This window comes from Notothenia rossii (assembly GCF_949606895.1).
Source record: "Notothenia rossii genome assembly, chromosome: 9".
Taxonomy (NCBI): domain Eukaryota; kingdom Metazoa; phylum Chordata; class Actinopteri; order Perciformes; family Nototheniidae; genus Notothenia; species Notothenia rossii.
In genome coordinates, this window is record NC_136907.1 from 73,077,505 (window position 1) to 73,095,659 (window position 18,155).

Consider the following 18,155-nt stretch of genomic DNA (forward strand, 5'->3'; position numbering starts at 1 on the left):
AAACCAGCTTGAGTGCGCTATAATTTGAAAGTATTCAGCCGGAAAAAATCTGCCTCTTCCTTGAGGCCCAGATACACCGGCCCGAAATCGGCAGTAAATGGGAGTCGAGCCGAACATGAGCGTGGGCACTCCCTATTCGGAGTGGTGTGCGCCGCACCGTCGAGTCTTTTCTGCCGACCTGACGCCTTGAATCAGCGTCGGGAACACCACCGGAAGTCGGACAAAGGGATAACACTGATTGGCTGTTCAGCTAGCGAATCAGTGCATGAGAAGCATTAACGGAAGTGAGGGAGGTAAACAAATGATTTAAAATGGAAGATGGAACACACACGGACGGCTATTTCACCTAATCGGTTTATAGAGCTCCTGTTCGTTCATGTTTTCAATGGACGAGAATGAAAATGGAAAGAAAAACGCTAATTGTTGTTTGTTTATATCACGGAGTCTGTTCTTCTTCTCTGTTTTCCGGTTGTTGCCTCTTTTGAATGATGAATACACACTACCGCCGCCTGCTGGTAAGGAGGGTTATTGCCACTCACGCATACGCAGTTCATACGTGCTCGGCTCGGATTTGCGGTGTGTTCCAGTGCGCGAAGTCGGCAAATACGCAGGAGAGTCCGGCGACACAACAGTCGGTGTCGGCGTCGGCGACTTCTCAGGTGACTGGCCGGTGTATCTGGGCCTTTAGAGAATTTTACACCCAAAAGTAAGTATTCTCTCTTCTTTGCTTGACAAACCCATCCATGGACAAACCCCGTGATAGTCCTCAAGCTCTGTGATTGGCACTTTGAAATGGAATGGAACCAAGGCACATGGTCCAAAACTGGAGTCGGACGGGTCCACCCCCTCCCCCACCCCGTCACCAGAACTACACATGCTGGCTATTGTGTGTTTCGCACATAGCTTTCCATTTTCTATGGCACGTCTCTACTGGGAATTGTAGTTTTAAAAGACGTTTTCGTATTTCCCATATTAAGAAGTTGCCAGTATTAAACTGTGTACACCCCTAGAGGTTTAGGGGATACGAAACAGAGTGGTGTTATCACATTTATAACATATAATTCATAAATGGGTGAAAATTGCTTGTGCCCATAATGGGCAGCATTAGTATACCCACATGCCAGCTAAGGTCAGAAGAGCTTTATTTAACAGCTGGTCTTATGTCTGTGACCCCTCCTGTTGGTCATTGATAAGCCTTGAACAGGGCCGTGGGAAGTAGGGGTGCTGAGGGTGCTGCAGCACCCCCTGGTGGATGACAGGGGATCTGCACTTCTACAAGATACAATACTAATACAATACCAAAAAAAAGAATTTTCAGCCTTGATGTAACAACATTCATAATTAAGTAAAGATAACACCCTTTTCACCCCGGTTACATTTTCCATTTGCCCTGTACGATGGGCGCTGTAGTGATGAAAGTGGGGGATGTTGCCTTCAGGCGCCCGCAGCTCACAGCCAAAGTGAGAGAGATAGAGAGAGGGGGTGCACCGGTACCGGCGGGGATTGTTGTTAGCTTCTGCTGCGCTAACGGATATAAGAAGCTGTTTCTACAATAATGTGGAGGGAGGGTTCTGTCCTGTCAGACTGAGAGGCTCAGTGAGGTAAAGGAATCTGAGGGTTTAGATAGTTCACTTTAGTCTAAATTATCTCAGTGAGTCTCAAACGTATTGATCACAATTATGTAAACAAATATTTCCAAGACACACCTTTATAATTATTAGGATAAATAAAAACAGGTTTGAAATCATTCCAATGTATAGCCTACTATAGGACAGTGAACCAAAAATATCGTTTAAACTGGAGAGATTTAAAAATATGCATAAATAAATGTTAACTGGTAAAATAAGATATGAATGAACAACAAAAATAAAATAAGTTATATTTATTTGTTATTGGCTATGGTAGGTTAATGAAAATGTTCACATACTTATTTGATTAATAAAATGCAAACCGATCTTTTTCATATGGGTGTTAAGAGTTGTACCCCCTAGATCAGGGGTTTTCAAAGTGGTTAGGTGAGCCTCCCCTCAGAGAACATAAGAACAGCCGCGCCCCCCTTCCCAATTATTATTGCTGTTATTATCATTATTATTGTTGTTGCTGCTATAATGCAGGGGTATTCAATTGCATTTCAAAGAGGTCCAGTAAGATAAAATGTAATTAAATGCTCTGTTTTCGCTGTCTACCTTCCGCCATTTGAAGTTACTCCGACTGTTTCTCTCCTCTTGTCTCGTGTGTGTGTGTGTGTGTGTGTGTGTGTGTGTGTGTGTGTGTGTGTGTGTGTGTGTGTGTGTGTGTGTGTGTGTGTGTGTGTGTGTGTGTGTGTGTGTGTGTGTGTGTGTGTGTGTGTGTGTGTGTGTTTGAATCTATCGTGCTGACTGCACCGATTTGATTGGCTGGGTAGCGTCACCTCCTTAAAACACTACACAATAACTTTTTTAAACCTTTTTATTTTTATGTTTTAAACACATTGTATAAAACTCCCCCACTACTTGGACTATTCCTTGCACCCCTCTAGAATAAGCCCGAATGGTCTCAACCATATTGCATAAGTAACGTGCACTTGTTACTATAACAAGATCGCAAGGACATTGGTAGCGATCAGAAAATTGAGTGTTGTTCAGTTTGTGTGTTGTGGAACATGCGTGTCCGTGCATGAAAATATACCACACACCCAATTACAATTGCATGTTCAATTCACTACCCTGGAAGTTAATACAGTTGTTAAAGTTGGAACAGCCTGTGGACAGCCTTTCTTCCTTGCATGTCAGTCGCCGACACCTTCTTACAGAGGACAGGCACATCTAGCTGCAGCACGACCCGTATATTTCCGCACGCCGTGTTCTCAAGACATATTTGTTTTAACATTTTCAACATGGTGGATAAATCCTTATATGCTCCCGGCAACACACTGAGCGTCAACTTTGCCTCCTTATTACACTCACCCCTACTTTAGTGGGAACAATGAGTCTGCGTCTTTGATGCACACAGGAATAAACGCAGATCATACTCTGGCTGCAGCCTTTACCGGTACTTGCTTTTGATCAAAGTCAATGCGGAAAACCTGCACTCACACAGGTAAGTGGAGGGGAAAGGAATGAGCACTTTTACAGCCTTTTTGGCGAGGTGGGGGAACTCAGTCTCCACAGACAGCCACAAGTGGGCAAGTGTCACTTTACTCGTCTTTTTCTCTTTCTTTTGTGTCTCACGCTGCGCCTCCCCTGAAGCTCTCTGGCGCCCTCCAGGGGAGGTGCGCCTCACACTTTGAAAACCGCTGCCCGAGATCAGTCTTTAGTAATTGGGAACTCAAAGTGCACCAGATTGAAGCATTTTACTTTAAAATGTTAAAAATATCTTCCCGGGGGGGCACCCCCGGACCCCCCTAGAGGATGTGAAGTCCACCCCCCAATTAAAACATGTTATAATACTAAATAAATTTGAAGCATTTTTATATAAGCTGTCCACCAGTGGCGGCCGGCCCATAGGGGCGTTAGGGGCGCCGCCCCACCTCTTCCCGCATACAAAAAAATATATAAAAAAAAATATTAAATAAAAAAATATATATTTTAAAAAATATATATTTAAAAAATATATATATTTAATATTTTTATTTTTAATGAACAAGGTAAATATCATACAATTGGTATCAGTAAAATGTATAATCTACAATAAAATCTTGTTGAAAATTGTGTTACGATGTCTAAAGTTACTGATAAGTCACATGTTTCCTGCCTGGCCTTGCCCTTGGCATTAGTTTATCATTACGGGGCGCTGCCCCCGAGCCAAACAGCAGCAACCAGCACGTTGCAAAAGTCTCAATAGTAAACTGTGCCGCCGAAACATAATTTCAGCCAATCAGCGCCGTCAAATATTTTGGTCACGAGAGCGCTCACGTTGGCGCCCACGTTGCTTACGTGCGTTGACGTGAGTTGTTTTTTAGACTCGTGAGGAACTGGGATAGTATCTATTGACCCTTTTCGTGTTTGTACACAATGATGACGTAGAACGTATGCGCGCGCATTGTGGCAACAGAAGGATGGCAGAGATAAACAGCTTGTCAAGCTACGCAAGGGGATTATCAACTAAAGATCGTGAATGTTACCTTAACAAGTTGACTTTGACAAATGGTGTCCGACTTCCAGATCCGTGTTCTTTTGATGAGTGGGTTGAAGACGTTAGTAAGTGGCCGAATATACAGTGGCCAGATATATATACCTATTTAATTGAGAAACCGAGCGTGTACACCAGAGAGAAATTACGAGCCTATAAGTCAGTGGATGCTTACGAATACGTTGTCTGTGGTCATGTACAGAACGTCAAATACCATGACATAGACTCAGAGTTTTGTATTTTGAGATCAGAAATTCTCCCTAGTCAAAGACAAGGACACAAGACAACGATGTATGAGGCTTGGGTCATAATCAAACAACGAGAAAACTACGTCCTTACAGCGAATTGCACCTGTATGGCGGGGTAAGTAGCCTATTATTTGCTGTTGTGGGCTTGTAGGTAACAGTTCAGGGGTGTGTTACTGTCCTTTCAGCTGGCTATTACTCTCCTTTCAATATCAAAAATCGTATGCCTTGCCCTGTAACTTTCTTAAAAGGTCTTTTATTTTGAAACTGTACATTAGAATGTCCTGATTTTTTCTGAGTGACTAGATGGGGTGTCCTGCTATCACCCTGGAGTGATATCGATCTATGATACTGGACAGTCTTTGTTTTATTCTCATCTAAAAACAGGGATGATAGCTCATACAATAGAGATTTCAAAGGTCTTTTATTTTGAAACTCTACATCAGAATGTCCTGATTTTTTCTGAGTGACTAGATGGGTTGTCCTGCTATCACCCTGAAGTGAAATGAGTCTTTGATACTGGACATTTTTTGTTTTATTCTCATCTAAACACAGAGGGATGATTTTTTTTTTACTCTACCGTAATGCATAGGATATTCGCGCACCGCAATATCACGTGAGGGCTGGCTTGACTTGGTTTTCCCGAGTGGAGGCTGGCTTGACCGCAGTTATTTTAGCATACTCAGCCCGACTCAGCCTGGTTGTTCCTGGCCCGAGAACCACGATTTTAAGGGGCCATTACATCACCAGAAGTCCCAATTTAAGGGGTCCTTTCTCCCAAAAAAAAAATGCTGTCCACCATGTCAATATGTTTCTCTTTTCATAGCGTATTGGTCTTTTGTAGAGGTCTTTCATTGGCAGCTAAAATCTTGCCTATAGGACAGCACATCAGTCCTGGTGTCATCCCCACAGCACCCCCCATTTGAAACATGTTCCCACGGCTATGTTGTTAACCCATGTTAACCAGTGGAGAAATAACCGGAAATGCCAAGCAAATGCTACCCCGACGTAATGATTTATTTTTTAATAGTCAAACTGTTGTGACTCGACAGATATGTTAGGTTTAGTTATCCTGTTTTTATTTTGAAAGTAATCTTTCCTCTCATTCCAGATCCCACATTTCCTGCCTTTGTGTGTTTCCCGCCCTTGAGATTGCTTGGCCCTGCCCTGATAGTTTTCACCTGTGTCCATCCAACCCAGTCTCATGGCATTTGGTGTTCACCAACACGATTTTTAATCTATTGATTCGTGTTCACCAACACGATTTCCCCCTTTTTTTCGTGTTGCACAGCACGATTTTAAAAGCAATGTATTTCTATTGGTAGTCTCACGGCATTACGTGTTATAGGAAGACCGGAAGCTGTGTGGTTCATGAAAACATGTTCTTACTCAATAGCAAGCCACAATTATTGCTTTTATTTGATCTCACCAGAATGCGTGACTCCACCACGACTCCTTAACACCGCATTGCGTGGTGGAGTCACGACATTTGTTACATTTACGTGTCGGCGGCACGCAAACAACGCCAATGTAAAGTGAATGAGTCTCCTTTGTCGTGGTGCACACACGCATTTCTACAACGTCCTGCAGTGAGCTTTTTATTCTATAAAACGTTTTTAAAATCTACTTTATAGCTTGTAGTAACTCACGGGAGGCTTGTTTTATTTTATTTGTATTCATAATAAAAAACATTTTTTGTCAGAATGTATTATGGTGCATTATTTACCAAATTTGTGTTCTCAAAAAACAGTGCATTGTGTGTGATTTTTATTAAATTTGTTATTTTTTAAGGAAGGCCAGAGCTTCAGCTGTGTCAAATAGATTGTTCCCTTTAGTTTACGTTATTTAAAAGACAATTATATTCCTATTTGATCAATAAAGGGGTATTGTAGGCCAATATTAGTCATTAAAAAATATATATAATGATGATAACGATGGTGAAACCCACTCCCTCCACATCGGAATGATGATGGCTACTGACTGTATTTTAAATGCTTTTTGTTTAATAGTAATAATAATCATTTTTATTATAACAACAATAAACCAGAAGAAGATTCCGTCGTTACCACGGCAACGTTACGTCGCGCTTGACGGCAACGTGACGTAGCCACGTTACGTTACCCACAATCACCTCACTTTCATTAATTTCATCTGACAACGGACTACAATAAGTATCGAAAATCAAGGGGAGTTTATTTCTTTAAAACACGAAATAATATTGCTTTTATTTATTCCACTGTAGCAGTGTCTATAGCGTTTCATTCCTGGATATTAGGTTGAGTTTTGAAGTGTGTTTAGCTTTTACAATAGGCTACGCGCAACCTACTGTAGCGGCCACGTCCAGCTACCAGCTAATAGCGGCCTCCGGCCTTCCGGTCAACGTTTTCAGCTGGATAGCATTTATAGTTTATACAGCTACATGACATTAGCTGTCCCCGGCACAGTTGGATAGTGGAGGTGCCTGCTAGGAAGATATGTTTAAATGCATGTATTTGCACATATGTTGTAAAGACAGTGTTCAACACAGAGTTGTAATAGTGGCTAAAGGGCATCGGCGATGGAGTGGAACAAAAATGTGGAACTGGAGTTTTTCCAGAGGATTTGACTGGCCAGTGGGGACCACCCAATGTCCCACTCTGAATCAGAAATACTTAATTGATCTCCGAGGGAAATTGGGATTGTTACATTATAGAATTAAAATATATAGTAGAAGATATAAGAAAAAGGGGAGAGAGGAGCTGTGGATTATTGTTATTGATTAATGCATCAGTGTTTCTTAGGGTCAAAAACACTAAACTCACAACTTAAAATGAAAGCATTTAATTTATTTAATAAAAGAACACATGTTCAATGTGAAAAGTGACAGTAGATATAGATTAGTTGCAATTTGGTGCTATATATATATATATATATATATATATAAATTAAACATTTTTTATAAAAAAGTGTTTTTAAACACCTTGAATTTCAGGGGGAGCGCGGGGCTCCGTTGTCGGGGCGCAGCGCCTCTCCAAGACAATGGGCGCGGGAAGGGGGGTGCTGAGGGCGCTGCAGCACCCCCTAGCGGCAGGCAGGGGGTGCGGAGCTCCCCTGTCTGAATTATTATTTGACGGTTATTGCTGCTCCCGCTGTGCATAATCTGTGTAATATGTAGCCAATAAATTCCACATTGTTGGTAAAATAATATTTCGGCACGAATGTTTTTTCTGTAGCCCCGGACAATTCTACCTCAATAATATAATACATTAACCGTGCTTTACGTGAACCTCTTCAAGACACTAGAAAGGACGGCAGGACTGTAATTTCCCGTGTTCAGTGAATGCAACAGAGGCAAGACACCAGACCAATCAGAGAGTTGCATGGAAATAAAAGTGTGCTTGTGTCATTGAAGCTCGCGGCTCTGTGTGTGTGCGGAAATAGCGCATTTAGTGTGTGTGAGAGAGGGGGAGAGAGAGAGGGACCGGTGCCAGCAGCAGGGACCGTGTTGTTAGCATCTGGTTAGCTAGCTGCACCAACGGACATACGGAGCTGTTTGTTCCACAACAAGCTGGAGGAGAGCTCTCCTCTCAGACTGAGAGGCTCAGGTGAGCTAAAGGACTCTCTGAGTGTTTAGATAGTTAAATTTAGTCAGTGGGTCTCAAACGGTTTGGTCAAAAATTATTCAAAAGATTATTTCCGCGGCACACCTTCCTATGATCATTATAGTTATAAAAAAAATAAGAGAATAAAGGAAAAACAGTTATGAAATACTATATGGCAGTAAAACAAGAATACAGTTTGAAAGGGGAGTGATTTGTAAAATATCCATAAAGAAAAAGAACATCTGCTTACAGTTGTGTTTCATCTGGGTGTCGAGAGATGTATCCATAGATCTCTTAATGTTGCTCTCAAAGTGCACCAGATTGATGCTTTTAACTTCAATATTTAAAAAAAATCTTCCCGGGGGAACATCCCCCCGGACCCCCCTAGAGGAGGTGAGGTCCGCTCCCCACTCGTAAAAAATAGCACTTTACCCCTGCCTATATGCCGTGAGCGGATTATCGAGCCTTCATTGTAACAGTCGCGGGTTTACTATGTGTTTGCGTGTGGGGAGTTTTTTTGTGCGTGCTCTATGGTGCCCGTAATAGTGTTCACTGGAGTCCAGCACCTCAGCACCCCCACTCAAAATACATTCCCGCGCCTCTGAGTAAGGGAAACACTGATATGCACAGTATAAATGCATAATGTGTGCCAGAGTAATGCTCAGATTAATTATTATTGCATATAGAGTAATGCTCAGATTAATTATTATTACATATAGAGTAATGCACAGATTAATTATTATTACATAGAGTATTGCACAGATGTTACTGTTATTCTAAATAATCCTATTTATTTGTCCTGTTTTACAGCTTCATTACAACGCTTACTATCACCAACACACACATATCCACACACACACACACACACATATAAAACCAACGGCACTTTTAAGAGCCACTCTCTCTCACTCTCTCTCTTTCTATCACTCTCTCTCACTTTCTCTTTCAATCACTCTCTCACTTTCTCTTTTAATCACTCTCTCACTCCTATAAATGGCTGGAGGGTCACAAAAAAAGACCTGCCCAAACTGTAGAGAAAATATTTACTGTGGAAATAAAATCTGTCCACTATGTGAACATCCACAGCCAAACAATGTGAGACTCAAAAAGAAAATGGACAAATTCCAAAGCCAGCAGAAGCAGTGGTTGTCATCCATGACTAAAAACAGAATCAAGTCCCACGTTCTTGATGACGCCGTCCTTCTGGTATGTAGTTTACAGAATTATCTCATTTACCAAAAGTGTGAAAAGTAGTTTTATTACTTTGACAGAGGATTATAAATGAACTGGTATTGCTTCACATCCACAGTATTCATTGTATCATTAATGAGAATATAATTCATGATTAATGATTTTCAAACAGAATTAACTATTATGTGTAGGAAGTTTAGGAAGTGTCTCATAAGTTAAAAATCCCAAATGTATCCAACAAAACATTATGAACAAATCATTGTTTTTGTTATGATGCCAGGATATTAGGATAAATTCAAATGTAAACAACAGTTTTGTGTATTTATCTAATTGATCTCTCTACCTCTCAACAATTATTTTCCCAGCTGGAAAAGTTACATGCCCTTGGCTTGAAGCTGCTGCTGGCGTATCCCCCTACCAAGAGGGTGCCACGGACATCTAAAATGAAGGTTTTGATGCCCATGCATGCCCAGCTTATTGCCCATCAGCCAAGACATGCATCGACAATGTGGAGGCCATTTTCAAGCTGATGGTTGCAGGTGAGATTGCATTTATTTAATAACCATCTGCACGAGTCACTCATGCATACATGTATATTGACTATCTGTTATACAATGTGTGGTGTTGATTTGTCCTGTTTATTTCAAAGCAACAAAGAGAGTAATTTTAAAGAGCTGGGGTCTCATTTATAAGTGTTATGTGTGCACAAAACAGGGCTTGAAAGAGGTGTATGACACTTCCCATGCAAAAGTTGTAATCTATATATTTTTTTTAATTGACAGAAGATTATGATGAAAGGGGAAATTGTCTATGCAGATGGTGAGGTGGTGAATTGAAGCCAGATTGTAGAAATACATGTTTTAAGCATCATTATACATATAATAAAGCCTATATGAGTCCTAATTATATTGCAGGCCAAAACTTAAATAAATACATTTTGTTCACTTATCAAACTTCCATTTTCCAATGATAACCCAGTTTGGGGGATACCATTGACTTTTGCAAATATTGAAGCGATCAGTTTGATTGCTGTAAACATTTAATTACTGTATGATACTCGTAATGCTGCATGGTGGACCACTGGCACTGCTAGGACCCCCTGCATGTAAGAATTAAGAGGGGACAAGTGTTCTGGGACATCCTCCATCACAATCAGAGTCACAGTCACACAGTCAGAAAAAAATGTGTTTCTTCTTCAAATAAATTGCGCTGAGCAGTGGCTCTGTGGACAACCCTCAGCTTCTCTGGCTCCTCTGCCCTGATGCCAAGCAGATACCTGTGGGTGACATCATACTCAATCAATCTTTTTTTTTACAGTTTAGGTAGATTAGGGTTGCCTTTTTTTGCATGTTTTGCACATTGGCCTAATTTCATATTTTATAATGTATGTGTGTGTATTCCATGTTCCTGTTTTCGAACATTCAATGTTCAAAGGTGTTATTGTCATATGCACCGCTACAGCGTAGTTGTTGGAAATGACAATCTTAACTCCCAGGCTACTCCAACAATGCAGCATACAAATAGTACAAGAAGAAATAAAATAGTGCAAGAAGAAACTAGTCCAACAACCTAGGTGCAAAACTAACATGCAGGAATAAGTCAAATATATACTTATAAAATAGAATAAGATAAGACAGAAAAGTAAAATGAAATACTAATATGGGGAGGCATGAATGAAAAGGTTGTATAAATAGATGTGGATATGTATAAATATATTATATATGAACAGATAACTAACCAATGCAACATTATGGTATTATACATAATAAATAAATATGTGGGCTTTTAAACAGATTTGTACTACAAACCCTTTGTAGGTTGGACAAGACTCAACCCAGACCAAGAGGAGAACCCTGACACACCAACACCACCCCAAGACCCACCCAAACAACTGCCCGATGGAAGCTACATCTTAAATTTGGTGCCATGTGATCCATCACCCATCACCCATAGACAGCAACCACAGGAAACAGCAGATCCACCACCACACCAGGCTCCAAGCACCCACCCACCACCACACCAGGCTCCCAGCACCCACCCACCACCACACCAGGCTCCCAGCACCCACCCACCACCAAACCAGGCTCCCAGCACCCACCCACCACCAAACCAGGCTCCCAGCACCCACCCACCACCACACCAGGCTCCAAGCACCCACCCACCACCAAACCAGGCTCCCAGCACCCGCCCACCACCACACCAGGCTCCCAGCACCCACCCACGACCAAACCAGGCTCCCAGCACCCACCCACCACCACACCAGGCTCCCAGCACCCACCCACCACCAAACCAGGCTCCCAGCACCCACCCACCACCAAAAACCAGGCAAAAAGTTCTGCTGTCTGTAGCACCAGCTATACACAAGTTATTTTAAATGTGCAAAGTCCACACTAAACGATAAATTGAAACTAGGTCGTTTATTTAATTAAAGCTGTGTCAATATTTGATTACACCACAGAGACACCAGGTTCACGTTAGCTACTCTGGCGTTAAGTCCACACTTACTAAAGTATTAGTAAATAATCACCAAACAACAACAGAAATGTAAAGGAACAAGGACAAAGAATTATGATTAGACATTCATCTACAGATAGTGCAAATTAACAACAGTGACAATCAAGTGGTGAAACCGTAAACTACAACAAAGGGAAATATATCAGTACCCTATTATGGGGCAGATCAAATTGTAACGTAACAAACGCATCATGATATCATTTCCCTAAGGGGGTCTATATGTTTGTTATCTATCAAATGCTATTTGATCCCTTATCTTGGAATACAATGTGCCTGTTGGAGGAGTTCTTATTCACTTGAAATGTTGTGCTGTAAGGCTCTAGGGATGCAATGATTTTACATTTTGATGCTATGATAATAGTCTGAGGAAACATCACCTTTGGGTTTTAAAACTATTACACTAAGGATGGATGAATGTGTTCTTATAATTAGAGGTTTTAGAGGATTTTTCCACAACGTTTTGGCATTTTCAGCTGCTGTGCCTATTTACCTTTGTTAACACGATTAACCCGTTTTCCATATTTTTCAATGAGCAACAGTTGCTGTAAGGAACCTTAACGTACCATAATGTAGTTATTTAGAGAGTGAGAACAAAAACACTCAGTGTAGCTGAACTGTTAAAAATGAAATTGGTTAATCGCTGCATCCATACAGTGGAATACCAAATACTTCACTTGTCTTCAAACGTTTCTAAAACAGTATAAACATTTTAAAGTAGCCTAATGAAAATCAATTGCATGTGTATTACTGCTCACTAATTCTTCTTCACTCTCCCTTTATTTTATTTTTTTCTCAGTGGTATGTCCTGGCCTCCATCCTGGCAAGCAGCCTGATTCCCCCCCCCCATGCAAATCCCATTGCCAAACAAAAAAATAAATGTTTTGGTGTTTGTATGGAATTAATAAAGTGCAACAGTTTAACAACTGCAACAGACTTAAAAATGTTTTTACTTGAAGGATTGTTGCATTGTTTTATGGCCACTGGCAATTAATTTCACAGGTGAATTGAATATTGATGTTAAAATGAAGCTCAGCGCAAGTTCTTTCAGGAAGACTGGGTATACATATATATATATACATTCACTCCGCAGCTGCATATAATCAGCTCATCACAGGCGTTGTCTTTAAAATATTACATTTCACCTCTTTCTCCAGCAGCCAATCACCGTGCTGCAGCCAAACTTTAAAATGGCAGTCAGCTGTTATTTCAGGTTGTCATGCTGCCGCCCGCCTCCACCCCATCCACCTCCTCTCATCACATCCACTGCCAGGAGAGCTAATCCAAAGACCTCATCGCATCCCCTCTTCATCCCATCTCCTCATCAAATCCAGATCTTCAGCATCATCACCAGTGTCTAGACCCCGGGGGGGGGGGGTTCCCTATGTGCTCACGGCTCCATTTCCCCCTTTAGATATACCATTTCAGGATCGGGGTCTAATCGCCAAAGACTTAACATTTATCGTATGGCATGTGTCAATAAATGTTCTTTAAACAAAATGAAGTCTCTCCTGATTGAAATACACAGAAGCAGCCCACAAGGGGTCCTTGAGAGTATAGTACATTATTGAAAACATTAATAACAGAATGCTTAATGCACAAAACATCAAGAAATAAGTAGCCAATGCTTCAATCCTTTGAGAATACACTGTTTGTAGGCTATTTTAATTTAATAATACATTATATTTATAAAGCGCTTCTCCTGGTCCTCAAAGCGCTTACAAGCAAGTAAAACAAAAATAACAAAAGTAGAAATTGCTAAGCTAGGTGGAATAAGGGAAAGGGGTTAGTTGATTAGGAGTTGAAGGCAAGAGTGAAAAGGTGAGTTTTGAGAGATTGTTTGAATGATGTGAGAGTGTTGGCGGCTCTGACGTGGCTGGATAGGGAGTGGGGGAGGCTGCTGCGAAGGCCGTGTCACCCCAGGTCCGGAGGTTATGGCTAGAAAGGATCCGTCTAGTGTAAATATGACGTCACGTTCTCGTTGTAACTCTCGTTGTAATCGGAGCGGCTCGGAAACACATCTACAGCAGTAACATGATGCAACATACACATTAATGCAGCAGCAATATTAATAGAGAAACATCAGACATAATAGTAAAACACTGCAAGGGAACATTTTATTGCACCAGGAGCTATCTTGGGACTTTTACTGCGACAACGTTGACTTGCCTGTGAATAAAAAATAAACCATAGTGTTGTTGATCTACAGTGTGTTGTCATTCTTCTTTGAACACCAGCAAGACCGCTAACACCCTATTTCAACAATCACACTCCCTGTAATTGACATAATTAATAGATAGTTTAGCTTCTCATCATCATTTGCTGTGGCCCACTGATGTTAACGATCGTAGCTGAAAGGCTGCCTGCCAAACGTAAACATTCAGCCATGTGACATTCAGCTAAACTCTCGCGAGAGTTTTACACAAGACGGATCCTTTCTAGCCATAACAAGGTCCGGAGCTTTGTACTGATGGGCTGCAGTAGGTTTGCTTCAGCTAACATCTGAGGCGACGGGTGGGGGCAAGGTTGTTGAGGGCTTTGAAAGTGAAAAGTAATATTTTAAAGTCAATGCGGTGTTTCATGGGGAGCTCTTGATGGGAGGAATTTAGTGTTATTATTCTTTCCCCAGTTAACTAAGCTATGCTGAAGTGCCAGGAGATAACTTCTAAATACCAGTACAGGGGCTTCAAAGGTTTTTTACTCGTTTTTTTGTGGTCTTTTTGGACAGCGGAAGGCTAGATTACCCATGATCCTCAGCCACCGTTGCCTTGGAAACGGAGCCGTTCAACTCTCAGCTACCTGCATAACCCTAATTTATTTCAGATACCAAATACACTTTTTCCGAAGATTGGTGTCACAAATATCAAAACAATATATGTGTCGATAACAAAATACATCCATCATAGACTAAACTGGAAACAGCAGTAGGCTATCATTTGTCTTGTTAACACTTTAAAGTTGAGTTATTTTTAACCCGTACCGCCTAGTGGTTAAAGCACGTTATTGCATTTTTTTGTTGAATTATGTTATATTTGATGAAACATATAAATATTAAGAGTACATACATAGGGGGAAAGTAGAAGGTCAATCATAGAAATATAGATGAAAATATTAAGAAGATACTGTTGTGATCTCCACAATAAAACAGTTTAGTGCAGGACGTCCAAAGATATTAATAGGAGGATGTGCAAAACAGACAAACTAAATAGGCTTCATTTAAACATTAAAGAATACTTTAAGTTAAGGTCTTCTTTTAAAAAAGAAAAAAGCTTTGGGGGTATCAATCTACAGACAAATATTAAGTCTGACAATTACTTAACGTCTAATATATTGCATAGTTTGTTTTGGAACTTGACAATCAACTTTCCTGCAATGTTAACTAAGTTGAAGCACTTATTTTAACTGATATTATACATTATACTCTTATAAGATGTATCTAGATAGTATAAGAAATGTGCAGAATATGACAGATGATAGATGTCTTGTAATGCACTGTTGAGGAACCTGCGACCCAAGTTTTTAATCTCTGACCTTTTTCATCTCTGACCTTGTCAGGTATTGAACATCCAATAAATGAGAAACAGAGAATTATTAAATATAAAACATAGAATTTGTGTGATTATACTAAATGATTTCCAAATAAACACCACTGCATATTTCCAACTGTTAGACATGCTGCTGTAACGAAAAAATGTCCCCGCTTGGGATCAATAAAGTATATCTTATCTTAAGATGATCGATGGCTACTGCCATATTTGCAAAATTTGCCTCCGAACCTTGACAAGTGCATGTTTCAGGGCTTATCAATGGACAACAGGAGGGGTCACAGACATAAGACCAGCTGTTAAATAAAGCTCTTCTGACCTTAGCTGTCATGTGGGTATACTAATGCTGCCCATTATGGGCACAAGCAATTTTCACCCATTTATGAATTACTGTATATGTTTTAAATGTGATAACACCAATGTGTTTCGTATCCCCTAAACCTCTAGGGGTGTACACAGTTTAATACTGTCAACTTCTTAATATGGGAAATACGAAAACGTCTTTTAAAACTACAATTCCCAGTAGAGACGTGCCATAGAAAATGGAAAGCTATGTGCGAAACACACAATAGCCAGCATGTGTAGTTCTGGTAACGGGGTGGGGGAGGGGGTGGACCCGTCCGACGCCAGTTTTGGACCATGTGCCGTGGTTCCATTCCATTTCAAAGTGATGTTGGACGCTCGGCGCACTGCCACTCCAACATCCAATCACAGAGCTTGAGGACTATCACGGGGTTTGTCCATGGATGGGTTTGTCCATGGATGGGTTTGTCAAGCAAAGAAGAGAGAATACTTACTTCCGGGTGTAAAATTACACCGGCCAGTCACCTGAGAAGTCGCCGACGCCAACACCGACTGTTGCGTCGCCGGACTCTCCTGCGTATTTGCCGACTTCGCGCACTGGAACACACCGCAAATCCGAGCCGAGCACGTATGAACTAAGTATGCGTGAGTGGCAATAACTCTCCTTACCAGCAGGCGGCGGTAATGTGTATTCATCATTCAAAAGAGGCAACAACCGGAACAACCGGAAGACAGAGAAGAAGAACAGACTCCGTGATATAAACAAACAACAATTAGCGTTTTTCTTTCCATTTTCACTCTCGTCCATTGAAAACATGAACGAACAGGAGCTCTATAAATCGATTAGGTGAAATAGCCGTCCGTGTGTGTTCCATCTTCCATTTTAAATCATTTGTTTACCTCCCTCACTTCCGTTAACGCTTCTCATGCACTGATTCGCTAGCTGAACAGCCAATCAGTGTTATCCCTTTGTCCGACTTCCGGTGGTGTTCCCGACGCCGATTCAACATGTTGAATCGGCAAGAAAAGGCGTCAGGTCGGCAGAAAAGACCCGACGGTGCGGCGCACACCACTCCGAATAGGGCGTGCCCACGCTCATGTTCGGCTCGACTCCCATTTACTGCCGATTTCGGGCCGGTGTATCTGGGCCTTAAGGAAGAGGCAGATTTTTTCCGGCTGCATACTTTCAAATTCTAGCGCACTCGAGCTGGTTTCTCCATTCTTACATACCCTGCCTTTAACTAACATTTACATTACATATTTCTTCAGACTAACCCAAAAAAAGAAATCAGCTGTTTAATGTGGTATAAATTGTGTTTATTTAATCCAAATTGTGTACAGCTAATCCTATTACTTTAACCATAAATTATCTGTTGTATTTTATATAAAAAAACATTTGGGAGTAGTTCCTATCATGGTTCTGGTTACAGCATGAAAATGTGAGGGTGTATTTTATATAATTGTATCTTGTGTGTCGCAACATCTGACATGTTTGATGTTAAGAGCAAGTTTCAGACTCTTGCTGTGAGCAATTCATTTACTTAAAGGGATCTATTTTCATTGTACTTTATAATAATAATAATAATAATAATAATAATAATAATAATAATAATAATAATAATGATAATAATAATAATAATAAATTATATTTCTATAGCGCTTTTCTTGAACCGAAAGATGCTTGTACGTATGTGGTGTTTCCCTTATATAGGTTTGTGAGCATGTAAATGGTCTGCAAAGCCTAAAATCCCAAAGTTCCTCTCTCCCGCACGATCCTCCCCGGCTGGAAATGCTTCCATTGGACTCCTTTGTTTACTTTAAGAACATAATGACATCACTTTGTAACGTTCGGGCTTCTACTGTCTAACTCTCACACACATTTTACATGAAAGGCAAATGGGCGGGACATTTCTAAGCGGTTGACCAATCACAACAGAGCCATCCAGCTAACCAATCAGAGCAGACTGGGCTCTGGTTTCAGACAGAGGGTGAAAAGAGGTGCTGCAGCACAGGCAGCATGAGACAAATAAAGAGCTTTGTGAACATTAGAGCAAGGAGACATGTCCCAGTAGAGACACTGATATGAACCTGAACATGAGTGAAATATGGCCCTTTAATATTCAAAGAAAATCTCTTGACTTGAAACTATTCCTCTAAGACTTTTCCATCACAGTATCTTTATAGTTTTCATTTTGTTTCAGCTCGTAAACATTCTTCTCATTGAAGTTGTCCATCAATTCAAAACACACAGTGTCAGTAAAAGAGTAGCACATTACAGTTTCCTTAACTAGTTACTTTTTCTTTATTTTACTAGAGGAGAATGTGAATATCTAGCATTCCTCAGATTCAGTCCCTGGTATCTTAGAACAGTTTCATCCTCAATTAAAGCCCCTTTAGTGTGACTAATGAGGCATGCAGGAAGGTCAGTGGTAATTGGACAAAGTTTGAGTTTGAGACAGGCATTCCTTTTTTATGGTTAGTTATTTGTAAATGTTGTCAGTGCAGAATGTGTGCTGTGTGAAAACATATTTGCACGTTCCTCTTTCTTTGAAACAGATTATAAACACGTTGAGGTGCAAGAGGTGTGAGACACAGAGTTCTGAGAAAAGAAGTGATTATTGTTTGTGCAGGAAACCAGCTAGAAGAGTTAAAGTAAAGCAAACACATAA

The 18,155-nt window shown here is 40.8% G+C and overlaps 1 protein-coding gene across 1 annotated transcript; it reads left to right on the plus strand.

The window, feature by feature from the left end:
- Positions 1–9,534: 9,534 nt before the first annotated feature.
- On the plus strand, positions 9,535–11,501 carry LOC307019954 (uncharacterized protein; the record flags this gene model as incomplete). Its single annotated transcript, XM_079651050.1, has 2 exons — positions 9,535–9,666; positions 10,945–11,501. Exons 1-2 carry the CDS (start codon positions 9,657–9,659, stop codon positions 11,499–11,501), a joined length of 567 nt encoding a protein of 188 aa, XP_079507176.1. The 5' UTR covers positions 9,535–9,656.
- Positions 11,502–18,155: the final 6,654 nt, after the last annotated feature.